The following is a 14,059-nucleotide window of genomic DNA, read 5'->3' as shown; positions in this document are numbered from 1 at the left end:
AAGCACCACAACTCCTGCTCCGAGCCTCACACTTACGTGGAAAGGGACTGATGTTGTCCGCGATAGTCGCTTGGAAGGCATACTTTCTTGGAAAAATGGCCGCCGAGGAGAAGAGCGAACTCGAGCGCATTTGGAGACTAGGAAAACTGCCTTAAAATATTTAGACTTGAGGGAAAGCTTCGTTAACAAAGATCCTTAACTGCTTGTCACACTTCCCGGCAACAACAGCTTTCTTGTGGATGCATCGAGGTGAGTGCCATCTGGATGTTGTTGCAAGGAACCAAGCGGGCCACAGCACGCTATGAATGGTAGAAACACTGGAATAGGGGTTTGTGGTTGAGTTACCGTGCAACATAAATATATTTTCTGGTATATTCAAATTACAATCCAACGCTATCATATCTGTAGTTGTGTTTAGGTCGTACTTTACGGTTTTTCTGACGCATCTTACTTTGAGGAATTCAATTAGTTCAGTAACACCTCTGTGCCACGTGCAAGGCAAGGCCTACGTGGTTGTGGTTCGGAATAATTTTTTGCGAAACAACGTCCCATGCCGACACAGGAATTTTTGCAACAAGGGGCCTTTAAGGCGATATTGTGTTCAAACAGTACCTAAATTCCCATTGGCCAAGACACCACATCACGAGTGCGCCTCGGCAGTGCAGAACGGGCAGGGGACATCTGCTGCTGTATTAGCGCACCAGGTGTTGCGTGAGGGAAGACGGCATCGCCGCGACGCATTTGTTATCGCGCAGGCTACCAACTGCATTCCAACTACGCCTAGGCATGGCCAGGCCAGGCCTAGGCCCTATAAACGTAGATAGGTTTATAGGGCCAAATCAAAATGCACCAAGCCAAGCGTCCCCATTAGATTCTATGGCAGTCGGGCAAGGTAGCATTACGTCACGCGTATCGAAGTCCATCGGCCTTGTGCAAGGTAGGAGGCGCTGGCTAAGCGAATCCCGGCACAATCGTGAGCAGCAAGAAAATACAATGAAAATACACCGAGACTTCATATTTGTTTCCTCGCATGCGCACAAAGGTCGGGAAAACACGAGAAAGAAGCTCTCCAGATCGTGCTCAAAGGCGCGTACGCCATCTTTAGGAACGCGTTCCAGTGCCGCGCTATCCACAGTAATATTGGGGTACTTTTTTTTCTTCCCCAACGCGGTGACGATTTAGCGCCAGTACTAGGCGTCTTGGAATGCCTTCCAAAACCCTTCGGAGCATTCATGCCACATCCAAGAGCGACTAAAACATTTCGCAGACATTTTACGTCTTGACACCATTGTGCGACCAACCGGTTTGTCGAAGCCGAAAATTGGAGGGTCGGCGCTGCGATAGCTGCGACTGCGATTTTCGTCGCAAACGACGGAAATCGCACTTCCGGTGCGACGAAAATCGCATCAAACGCCCTACACCTACAGCCTACATCAGCGTGGCACCGGCGATCGATCACGGAAGGATAACAATCAAAACTGTCACTGCTTCTAGTTTTGCGGTAATAGCAGCTAGAACTTACTAGATGAATTTTTAACGCTGAGAGCTGCACCACTCTAAGTACGAGAGTCGAGTGAAATAAAAGATCAGCTTACCAAGAAATGACAGCCCATCGGCGGCGCACACAGCTCTGAAATACTGTTCGAACACTACGCCGATTACAGCACGGAATGCGTGGGCCCTGGCTCGGACCGTAGCGCGTGCGTCTGTGCGCGTGCATGTGGCAAAGCGACGATGCTGATTGGTTCTTTGCTGCGCGTACAGGTTCGCTTTCAAAACCTAAGCCTTTTCGTACTTTTACCAAGAGGCGTCGGTTTTCCTAGAGGAGACGATGTCTTCAGGCGGAGACTACAGACAAATACGTAGACACTTACACGTGCCTACACTCTTAAAAAAGTTTGTCCCACAGCGATAATCCTCATCTGCGTTGCTTGCGTTTGCTTTCTTGAATATACTGCGCTCGCTACTTTCCTGACAAGAATGCTATGTCACAATGATAACGACGCGCTAAACTTCAACGAACACGAACAAAGTACAAATTGCAAAGGCACTGCGGAGAGCCATGTATCTGGAATGAGCTTCAATTGGGATTCTCTCTGGCCATGAGATTCTAGGACCATGGGAGCTCTGGCTGCTTCCATGGCCCGATGGACGGCCCAGGGTTGGTCTTTGAGGGCAGTACTGAGCAACGTAGCCTTGCTTCCAGCGCGTTCGGTCCGAGGCTGCATCCCCGTCTGGAACAATGTACTACGCGCACTAAACATTGATACTAATGTACTTAATTGGATAAAATCATTTCTAACACACCGCATGCAATTTCTAAGCGCTAATGAAGTTGATTCAACTACATTCACGTGAAATCTGGTGTTCCACAACAGTCTGTGCGTGGGCCGCGTGTTGTTTTTTACATTATGATACAGGTTTAAGATTGGGTGCGAGAAGTGTACAGCTGGGGATCTACCTGAACAATCAACCTGATAACATTTCGTCTAAAATTTGTCTTTTTGCAGATGACTGGGTAATATATCGCAAAATTACTAATGACACTAATATTTCAACTCTTCAGGACGATTTAAACCACTGCATAACTGGATTATAAAATGGCACATGCAGCTCAACGTCAAGAAATGTAAATCAATGCGAATATCCCATACTAATGAAGCTTCTCCTGCCTATTTAGTTGATAACATCCCTTTGAAGAGCGTAAGAAATTACAAATATTTGGACGTCCATATAACCTAAAACTTATCCAGGAAGTACCATATCGCCTTTATAACGAGCAAAGCTAATCGCACACTTGGATATCTTCGCAGAAACTTCTTGCTTGCACCATTATCACTCAAACATTTTTTATACATGACATATGTCCGTCCACAGTTGGTATATGCATCATCAGTATGGGACCCACATCATGCCATCTCAATTAACTCCCTTGAATGTGTCCAGATTCGCTCCGCTCGGTTTATACTAGCTAATTACCATCATACGGCAAGTGTAACACAAATGAAGACTACTCTGAACCTACCTTCGCTATTAACCCGCAGGAAACAATCACGCCTATGCTCCTTTCATAAGATTTACTACCAGAACGCTGCACTTCGGTCGGCATGGATTAATCCAGCACCATTCATCTCCTCACGTAGAGATCATACGCATAAGGTACATGTGCCTGGCTCTAACACATTCGCAATCATTTTTACCCAAAACATGCAACGAATAGAACGGTCTGCCAGCATCTATTGTTCGTATAAGTAATCCTGTTCAATTTAAAGATGCTTTAGTTAACTACATGTAAATCATGAAACTTGCTTAGAATGTATATGTGACTTGCTTTTGCATAAGTACTATTTTTGCAAATTAACTATGTATGTATTGACCTATCATTCCCAACTTGTACACTGAAGTGCATTATTTCTATGGTGAACTACCACTATTATTTGTTGTGTAAATTAGAGAGCTAGCATAATTTTTTATTGTTACTCATACTGTGCCTTTCCTGTATATCACTTTTTTACCTCCGTTATGTAGCCTCTCCCCTCTATAATTAATGTATACTCACTCTGAGGGTGCTATAAATAAAAAGATCAAATTAATAAATGAATGAATAAATAAATAAATAAAAACAAAAAAAAGAAAATAAGCTTATCAGAATTAAAAATTTGATGCATGAAGTCTCAAATGCTCCTGCTCTTACACTAATATTTACGTCCATCCTCCTGGTTGGGATGGTTCATGGTGAAAAGGTAGAGAAAGCTCGGGCCACTAAGCCGACCAAAGTAAAATTTAAAAGAAAGGAAGATGTGCCGCAGGTTTTGTCTGCCTCTTCCCCATTTTGGACTTGCTCAAGGCGCCGTATATTTACGTCATTGACCCTGAAAGGGTTAAAGCAGTTTTCGCTTCAGTGGCTGCTTATCCATTCCCGATCACAGCTCGGGTGCATGTCTCGGGTGCATCGTGGCCATTTCTATTTGCACAATCAAGATGTTCTGCTATTTAAAGAGCTAATGAATAATATCGACCCCGTGTGAGGATACAGTCAATGGATTGAAGAGCAGGCTTAGAATAGCAGAACACCGTCCATGCATGAGGAGACCCCTCGGAGAAAAATCTAAGTGCCACCTGGATTGCAACAAGTTCACCGGTAATTGACGTTGAGCTATGGTCTAGTTGGAAATGCAGAGCAATTTTCATATTGTCACGCTGCACGGCACAGCCGAAGGAAGAGAAAATAGAGGGGTGCGCGAGGAGCTGGCCGCTGTTTGTTGGCCTTGGATGACCATTTTGTCCCTTGTTCTACGCTAACCATCTATCACCTTGTAAATAAACTCATCCCATCCATTACAATATGTAGAATGACGAACAGTGCGATGGAGTCATATCGCTTGACAGACCCATCATTATACACGTGCACAGCCAGGGTAAGTTCTTGAGGCCAATGGAAGGAACAGATGACTTTACAATTCTAGGGATCTGCAATGTAAAGAAAGGTTTACGCAGGACCCACAGAGGTGTTCTCGGTGTGCAGGTGGGAGAGAATCTTGACGGTAGGACAATCTGATGGCGCGATATAGTTCCCAAGCTAAAGCTAACATTCAGTGTGATGGGACATTTCCAAGCTGCTGTACGAGTTCTTGTAAATGGAGACAAATTCTCTCAATTGACTTTCATATGTTCCCCATTTAGCTCAGAAGGCCTTCACTTCACTTTATTTCCTTAGAGACCCCACAAGGGGGTGTTACATAAGGGGTGGGTTGTACAGAGATGCTACTAATGCCACAGCTTGTTAACAAGACAGGTACATGGATACACTTAGAATAAATCGTGATGGACAAGTGATTGAAACAATGTTGTGGGGAAGGCCTTTCCATTCTGAAGCTGCGCGGCAAAATAATGATGCAGAAAAAGTTGTGGTGCTAGAACTGGATTGGGTGAAGTGGATGGCTCGTGTGGGGGGAAGTGCGCACAGCGGGAGCGATTCAAGGTGGATGGCTGAAAGAACTGCGATAAAACTTGTGGTAAAGTGAGAGTGTGGCGATCTTGCAGCTAGACCAAAGATTGGGCAGACCAGATACATTTTTAAGGGATGACACGCTGATATCGTATGAATAAGAAGAATGAATGAAGCGAGCAGCACGATTTTGCACTGCTTCGATAGCGTTGATCAAATAAATTTGGTGAGGGCTCCAGATTGGTGATGCATACTCAAGTTTGGGCCGAATTAGCGATTGGTAAGCCAAATGTCTTACGAGGTAGGGTGAGTGACGCAGATGACGTTTTAGAAATCCTAATGATCGGTTAGCCGATGAAATGATATTCGTGACATGGGTGTGCCAGGAAAGATCAGGGGCTACACCAAGGTATGTATAGGATTCACTTGTTTCAACTGGTATGTTAGTGATTTCATAAGGAAATTGGAACGGCTTTTTGCGGCGGTGGAAGGAAACTAATTTACATTTCTTAGGATTAAGGGTCATTAGCCAGCGGTTACACCAGTCGAACACATTATTAAGATCATTCTGTAGGGCTATTTGGTCAGATGTGTTAGTTATTTTGCAGTCGTCAGCGAACATGCGGACGTTACATAATAAATTGTTAGGCAAGTCGTTGATATATATTAGAAATAAAAGCAGGCCGTGAACAGATCCCTGTGGCACGCCGGACATTACCGGGAGCGAGTTAGACTTGACATTGTTAAGGGAAACAAACTGAGAGTGGTTAGTCGGGAATTGGGCGATCCAGTTTAGAATGTCGGGTGGCAGATTCAGTTGGGAGAGCTTCATTGGTAGACGCTTGTGTGGTACTTTGTCAAAAGCCTTGGCGAAGTCAAAAAATATAGCATCTGTTTGTAGGTTAGCGTCGAAGTTAGCATGCAAGTCGTGAAGAAAAAGGGCTAGTTGGGATTCGCATGAGCGGCCTTCTCCAAATCCATGCTGAGAGGGATTAAAAATGCTGTTAGAATCAAGGAACTGCATGATCTGAGAGTATATGATATGCTCCATGACTTTGCAGCACACACTGGTTAGAGATATGGGGCGGTAATTTAGTGCACAGTCTCTGTTGCCTGCTTTGTGAACTGGAATGACCTTCCCACACTTCCAGTCGTAAGGGAGAATTCCTGAGGAGAGCGATAGGGAAAACAGCAATAGTAAAAATTCGGTGGATATGTGCCTAGTGTTTTTTTAAGAGCTTGGAATTTATTTCATTCGTACCAGTAGAAGATGACAACTTCATTTTTTCAATTAAGGACAGGATACCTGAGAAACTAATGCTTATGGATGGCATTTAGGGGAACCAACAGAAAGCAGCTCTGTTTCACTACGGTTAGGTTCCTTCGTAAAGACAGACGAAAAGGCTATATCAAATACATTAAATATGCCAGCCATACCTGGCATTTTCACCTTGGAATGTCTGGTCACATAGCTGAAGCAGGTTCTGTTTCCAGCTGGAAAATTATTTCCAGTCAGTTATGGGGAGCCCAAGTAGAGAAAGTGCTATTTATTTCATTTATTGAGCACAATAATTTCCCCTATGTTGTCCTTGGTGTCAGTGTTTGTTGGCTTCTTATGATATACCTATATTCATGTAAGTTAGTTCATTGACTGATTTGTACAAGTTCTTTAAGCATTTCTGACATGATATTATATATCGAATTCTGCCTATAATAAACTATTTCGCAATCATCCAGCTGTTTCATGTATCCAGGTTCGACTGCAGTCGATGTTGACGATGTCTCTCTCCTGGAAAACTTGGCTGAGTTTGCTCAGGACCGTCCTGCCGTCCCTGTAGAAGCAGTCCACAGTGACCGTCACTTCCCGGATAGTCTGCCCCTCTCGGCTTCCACCATTGCGGAAGAGACAAAGACTTGCATCACTGTGCCCTTCCTGCCTGAGAAGAGATAGACTGTAGGGTCCAGGGTGGGCACAGCTGCAGTGGATTTCCGCTCATGGTAGCCTGCAAAACATGTATTTCCATTTTGGCGTACATGGAGCAGGAACTGTAAAACAATGTTAACCATGAAGAAAAACAATCAGTTTTAAATGACAGCTTCCTTTGCTTCTTTCTTCCAAGCTGCAGATGCTTTCTTGCCAAGTAGAGAACTTGGGTCACTAGACATATGCCATGGGGTATGTTTCCCATTCTTTGCCGATCCCCCAGAATGGACATGCGTTACTGAGACGCAAGGGGCGCAGAAGCCTTAAATGTATTTACACATCTATCATATTCCTTCGTGCATAAAATCCTCACCAACACAGTTTGACATAAAGAGCTATCAGCTACAGGCACTGAGGCTGTGCGCGTGTCCTTCACTACAGCTACTTCGCCAACTCAAACAAGCTTTGCGACATTTAGATTCAAACATTGGATTGGATCTGAAAATATTCTTTGAAGCCGGACATGTAAGTTCACCTTTTCTCTGTAACACTCCTTTATGTGGTCCCACCAGTCCGCCTCGCCTCTGCTATGCTGCCATGCTGTGCTACCGAGGTTCACTGTTCTGCCGATCCATTGGCACAGCAGGATGTGACGCGGCGCCACTAACATTCCTATATTTCTGTTTCTGTGTGAACTTCAAGGCCATTCTCCTACTTGCCATCCGATTAGTTTATTGTGGCGGTTTCACAGCTTCCCTGGCTCAGCCCCCCCCCCCAGCCGTGATATATCTTCTCGTGCACAAATCAGAGTGCTTTTAAAGTGAAGCTTTCTTTTTTGAAAGTTTCCCCTCATGGTGCGTGGTTCAGAGCGTGCGTACATGGAAGGAGCATGGCAGAGAGGTAAGAAGATGCTAGAAACTCGTTTCGACCTTTGCACCGGTCGAATGTGCACAGTGCCTTCTGGAGCTCCCTGGGCGTAAATCGCCACATTAGCCTCTCCACAGCTGTAATTATCCGTGACTGCCCATAAAACCACTGCAGAAATTGCAGCGCTTACCTTTCTACTACACCCACATCCACAGGGAAGCTAGAGAGAATGGTAGAGAGGAGGAAGAAAGAAGGCAGAGAATGAGTAGAACCGATGCAGTGGCGAAACGAGTGAACATCAGCCTTGCCGCTCTTCGCTCGTAGTTCTCATACAAAGAGGAAGGGAGGGGGAGGGGATACGGAAAAGGTGACGTGAGAAGGCAAGGAAACGTTGCTACTTGAGACACGATAGCGGTTGGGAGGAAACTAGATAAACTTAAGTTCTAGGTACGGTGACATCACAACACCCTCCGGACCGCCACTAGCCCTCCCCTTGCTATCACATTCAAGCTTTCCCTTTCATCCATGTCCTTCTTTTGGAGCCCACCTCCTGAATCTTTCTGTTCCGTGGGAAAGGAGAGGGGTTCGTCAGAAATATTCGGGGGAGGGGGGGTTGACTCTCTAAACCGTTTTTTGCCCACTCCCAGGTTACACCAATTACCTGTCCTATATCACTTACATTGCAGGTGGCAGGACCCGAGGGTAGTGATGGGCCAGTTACTGAAATACAACATAAAAAAATATTAGCAACTGCATGAGGACAGGCAAAGAGGTAGGCTTCTTTGCGTGAACACCATATCCTCCTCAAACCAAAAGGCACCCGAGCTGTTTAACTGCTTTACAAGTTCAGTTCTTATTACCGACTGGTATGTTATTAACGTGAAAAACCCATATTTAAGTTTGACTACCCCAGTTAGATGCCGATGGTAGAATTTCCATGAACACGGAGAAACTAACTGTCAATTCATGTTCTTGTCATATAAAGCAGCTTTTCTCACTTAAAGGGACACTAAAGTGAAAAATGATTCCTTCTGCATCAGTAAATTACCAGAAAAAGCGCAAGAATGAAATACGGGTGGCGACGCCTACTTAAGTTCCCGCACCTGGGGGCTGTGACCTCTTGGATTTTGATGGCATCTTCTAGGGCCTACTAATTATATATAGCAGTACAGATTGACTACGTTGTGTTCTAAAGGAACCCAATATTAAACACGGCAAATTTCGGGAACCTTTATTCAGCCAACGTGGTCGAAATGCGAAAACATACTTTGGAATCCCTGACGTCACACTGAAGAAGGATATCCAAAATCTCGTCATTAGTATTATTCACAATCAATCCTACACTGTCTCTATGTTACTATACTATAACCTTGTAACTTTATAACGAATTTACCAAGGATTCTGATACTGAAAAGAATGTGGACCAGTCACTGAACTCCTGAAGTTAGCACCCTTTTGGGCTTGTCTTGTCTTGTCCTGTCTTGTCCCAAACAAATAAACGCCATCTACTTTCCTTGGCTTTTTTTTTATGTTGTGTGCCTTTACTTTCAGGTCACGAACGTCAAGCACCTGCTAACAAGTGGTAGCATGCTTGAAAGGATAGTGAGCACAGTGTTTGACAAGAGTAAATGCATGTAAGATGGATGAGGATTATTGCTTGGGGACAAGATAAGTACCAGAGGATAGTGAATGGAATGATTTGTATTGATTCACAGTTATTAAAGCATAATATACGAAGATGAAGGGGAGACACGAAGCAACAGGACTGTGTACTGAATATCAAGGGACATTTCTTTATATTGGAACAAGCATATTATATTGATGGTATTGTTAGATGGTGGAATGATGGCGTGTCATTATGGTGAGTATGTGCAAGAAGAAGCTTCGTATCTCTATAAAACGCTTGTTCCAATACAGCATCAGTCGATAGCCAGCGTATAGTCCCGGTCACATCATATCTTCTCTTCATCTTTATATTTTGCACTGCAATAATTATAAAGCCCCAGAGAGCACACATTCTTTTTATGCACTGCTACAATATGTCACATTCAAAATATATGCCAAGTTCACCATCTTCCTTGTCAGCCAGTCCCTTTCCATGCTAATTTGCCAACGGCCATTTAGAGCAACTGGGTCCTGGAGGCAGACTGCTACTTCCCGATTTCTGGACGTCGTCAAGGTTGCAGTTTCGAACACTGCTTGGCCCTTGTCCATTGCCCCGACACTGTGGTTCACCTTGCACAGCCATGCCCCGAATTAAAAAAATATGCGTTGCAGCTAGCTGTTTTTGGTTGTGTGCAGTCAGCTATATGTAAAGATGCAACTTTATTCATTCCATTTAATTCATTCTATGCCTGTACGTATGCTGTGCTAATCAATTGGACACTTTATTACAAAAAAGGGAAAGGGGGTCTGCAAAAAGGTGACACCACACAAGAAAAGCCCCTATCCATGTTTTCAAAAATCAGAGTTATGATATCTCGAGGTCGATTTGGCTTCCGAGAAAGAAGCTGAATTGTCATCGCAACATAATGACTCTCATTTTCAAACTGGGATGGAGTTATTTCACTCTTCCCGCTCGTTTCACTCAAATAAGTTCTGTCTCTCAGATTCACAGCTGACCTCCAGATTAAACACACACCAAACATATTCACAGACAATTCACAGACAGATTCTGATTTTCACAGATAGATTTCGGTCAAAGATGTTTACATATATGAGAAAAGACAACAAAACGTTAGGCCTGTATTACAGCACCCACACCAGAGGAGCTGCCCCACAGGCCACATACAACACAGCTGAAGCTGTCTGATGACTGCAGTTCATACAGACACGTCACCTGTGTGTACATGGTGTGAACGACAAAGGTACAACCTGTGGAGGAAAGTCTAGGAATTTTCATGTCAGATGCTAACGACAGAAACAAAATGTGTTTGTTCGCTATGCTGCATTCACACTTAGCAGGCAACACTGTGGCTGCCATGCAAGTAGTGCGGCTATAGTAATTTCACTCAGTGCGTTTTGCGAATTGCATTTTCATTAGCGACGCTTTCTATGGAATAACCTACTTCACATCACAACTGCAAGATGTGGCCATAAGGTAATTAGTGCACCCTTGTGCTTCCAGCTTGCCTCATGTACTATGTTTGGTTGCAAGCGTAAGCACAAATTGTGGGATGTGGCCACTGCTCGCAGAAACGTGCCACTTCGTATGTCCAGTGCTGAAGAGGTTCCGATCTTTGATGCCTCCCATGTCACATAGTGACATCATATTTTGCAACATAAAAGTATGAGGTCTAATGTTACATTGAATTAAGAGATACTGTACATTCTCTTTCGTATGTGATGCACTATTTCTTAGTCCCAAATAGAGCAGTAAAGTCACTCTAGCCTTTCTAGCGTTCACCTGCTATGTGTGAAATGTGCTCTGTTGTGCTTGGCATTCAGTCGTGGTTCGTGCAACATGACTAGATTCACACTGGACAACTCAAAATGGTGACAGAAATGCTGTTTCAATAAACCATTAAACCGTTCCACAACTTACGCTACTTTGCTGAGTTTGCCCGGCGCTGCAGGGATGTCTTGCTGCACCGTACTGGCCTTCAGCAGCAGGCCAAACTCTGATGGACTTGTTTGGTGCACGGTTGAAGCCCTTTCTCCGTGCCACATGAGGCGTCAGCACACCTCCTCCCGCCGCCAACCGTACCGAACATGTAGTCAATACGAATGATATCGTTTTCTTGGAGGATATTCTTTGAATGACCTACGTGGGGCACGTTGTTTCTGCAGAATGTGAACAACTGCACGTTCCTGCGTCGCTCCGGCTCCTGCATTTCGTACAGTGTGCTGTTGTCGTTCACGGCCTTGAGTATTATCTTGTTCTGCAGGTAAACCACGACCGAATGGTCAGCGTCAGTTGCGGAGCAGAACTTGGTAGACATGTTGAAGATGCCGAGGTCTCCCGCTTCAAGGTCATGAGTGCCCGTGGTCATTTAGCTCATAGGGAGAGAGAGGGCGTTGTGAAATGCGCTTTCGCTCTGCTCAACTGGTGGGTGCTCGGGTTGTTCAGTAGTCCACATGAGCGTCACTACCCACATGTAGTGTTCCACTTCGACGGCGTCTACTAACAAATCTAAATCTTCTAGGACACCACTGTCCTTCAACAGCTCGCTGAATGACCTGATCTTCCTTCCGTTGCAGTATGCCACTGTGTCTGGCACTAGGATCATGACGCTGGGTTTAACAGCGGATACCAGACCCATAATCTTGGAGTTTGGGAAGAACTCCTTTGGGTCTAGCAGAAGCTCGGCGATATCTTTAGGTGCTCCAAGATAGTGCCCAGCACAGTGTCATCATCTTGCGTGGACATAGCAGCTGGCAGAAGCAAAACGAGAACAATGTAAAAGCTGGAGCCAACGTTTCGACAAGTGGACTTGTCCACTTCTGTCGTTGAAAAGTTGGCTCCTGCTTTTACCTTGTTCTCGTCGTCTTGCTCTTCCATCTCTTGCCTTCGCCGTTTCTTCCGCAGCTGGCAGGAGGTTTCAGGTGTGCACTGCAGCAGGAAGAATTATTTACAATCATGCAACCAATGCCAACAATAAAGGTTATGCATCCAGATGATCCAATTGGTAGTACATTCTTTAAAAGTTTCATATCCTTTAGCTATAGTTATGACAGACAGAAGAATTTATTGAGTACGCGGTTGGTGCATTAGCACCATCTGCTGCTGCATTACACATCTGCTGCCGCATTAGCACACCAGGTGTTGCGTGAGGGAAGAGGGCATCGCCGCGACGCCACGTCAACCTCGCTTTCGGAAGCATTTGTTATCGCGCAGGCTACCGCCTGCATTCCAGCCACGGCATGGCCTAGGTAAATATATAGGGCCAAATCAAAATGCACCAAGCCAAGCCTCCTCATTAGATTCTATGGCAGTCGGGCAAGGTAGCATTACGTCATGCGTATCGAAGTGCATCGGCCTTGTGCAAGGTAGGAGGCGTTGGCTAAGCGAATCCCGGCACAATCGCGAGCAGAAAGAAAATACAAGGAAAATACACTGAGATTTCATATTTGTTTCCTCGCACTACGCGCACAAAGGTCGGGAAAATACGAGAAAGAAGCTCTCCAGATCGTGCTCAAAGGCGCGTACGCCATCTTTAGGAACGCGTTCCAGTGCCGCGCTATCCACAGTAATATTGGGGTACTTTTTTTTCTTCCCCAACGCGGTGACGATTTAGCGCCAGTAGCTAGGCGTCTTGGAATGCCTTCCAAAACCCTTCGGAGCATTCATGCCAAGTCCAAGAGCGACTAAAACGTTTCGCAGACATTTTACGCCTTGACACCACTGTGCGACCAACCGGCTTGTCGAAGCCGCAAATTGGAGGGTCGGTTCTGCGACTGCGATTTTCGTCGCAAACGACGGAAATCGCACTTCCGGTGCGACGAAAATCGCATCAAACGGCGATCACCTACACCCTACTACAGCGTGGCACCGGCGATCGCGATCACGGAAGGAACACAATCAAAACTGTCACTGCTTCTAGTTTTGCGGTAATAGCAGCTAGAACTTACTAGATGAATTTTTAACGCTGAGAGCTGCACCACTGTAAGTACGAGAGTCGAGTGAAATAAAAGATCAGCTTACCAAGAAATAAGAGCTCATCGGCGGCGCACACAGCTCTGAAATACTGTTCGAACACTACGCCGATTACAGCACGGAATGCGTGGGCCCTGGCTCAGACCGTAGCGCGTGCGTCTGTGCGCGTGCATGTGGCAAAGCGACGATGCTGATTGGTTCTTTGCTGCGCGTACAGGTTCGCTTTCAAAACCTAAGCCTTTTCGTACTTTTACCAAGAGGCGTCGGTTTTCCTAGAGGAGACGATGTCTTCAGGCGGAGACTACAGACAAATACGTAGACACTTACACGTGCCTACACTCTTAAAAAAGTTTGTCCCACAGCGATAATCCTCATCTGCGTTGCTTGCGTTTGCTTTCTTGAATATACTGCGCTCGCTACTTTCCTGTCGAGAATGCTGTCACAATGATAACGACGCGCTAAACTTCAACAAACACGAACAAAGTACAAATTGCAAAGGCACTGCGGAGAGCCATGTATCTGGAATGAGCTTCAATTGGGATCCTCTCTGGCCATGGGATTCTAGGACCATGGGAGCTCTGGCTGCTTCCATGGCTCGCTGGACGGCCCAGGGTCAATTGGTCTTTGAGGGCAGTACTGAGGAACGTAGCTTTGCTTCCAGCGCGTTCGGTCCGAGGCTGCATCCCCATCTGGAACTTCCCCCGTCACCCCCTTGTTAGCACTC

At 45.4% G+C, this 14,059-nt stretch overlaps 1 protein-coding gene and 1 long non-coding RNA gene across 3 annotated transcripts in view; one reads left to right on the top strand and one right to left on the bottom strand.

The window, feature by feature from the left end:
• LOC129380853 (uncharacterized) overlaps nt 1–6,787 on the top strand; it is a 49,375-nt gene extending 42,588 nt beyond the window's left edge. The window contains exon 4 of the long non-coding RNA XR_008609077.2: nt 6,703–6,787. This is a non-coding gene — a long non-coding RNA (uncharacterized lncRNA). The remainder of the gene's footprint in view (nt 1–6,702) is intronic.
• On the bottom strand, nt 6,481–13,480 carry LOC126547461 (uncharacterized). 2 transcript variants are annotated; one of them, XR_011895368.1, is made up of 4 exons: nt 13,384–13,480; nt 11,284–12,291; nt 8,419–8,459; nt 6,481–6,951 (listed from the first exon to the last, which is right to left on the bottom strand). XR_011895368.1 is itself a non-coding variant. In XM_050195473.3 (3 exons), exons 1-3 carry the CDS (start codon nt 11,406–11,408, stop codon nt 6,806–6,808), a joined length of 312 nt encoding a protein of 103 aa, XP_050051430.1. In that variant the 5' UTR covers nt 11,409–13,332; the 3' UTR covers nt 6,481–6,805. The 2 variants fall into 2 exon arrangements, 1 of the variants encoding a protein (XP_050051430.1); XM_050195473.3 differs by lacking the exon at nt 13,384–13,480 and having other exon boundaries at nt 11,284–13,332.
• Between the last annotated feature and the right edge of the window lie 579 nt (nt 13,481–14,059).

This window comes from Dermacentor andersoni, chromosome 1 (assembly GCF_023375885.2).
Source record: "Dermacentor andersoni chromosome 1, qqDerAnde1_hic_scaffold, whole genome shotgun sequence".
Taxonomy (NCBI): domain Eukaryota; kingdom Metazoa; phylum Arthropoda; class Arachnida; order Ixodida; family Ixodidae; genus Dermacentor; species Dermacentor andersoni.
The sequence above is the reverse complement of the archived record's forward strand: the minus strand, read 5'-3'. Positions and strand labels throughout refer to the sequence as shown.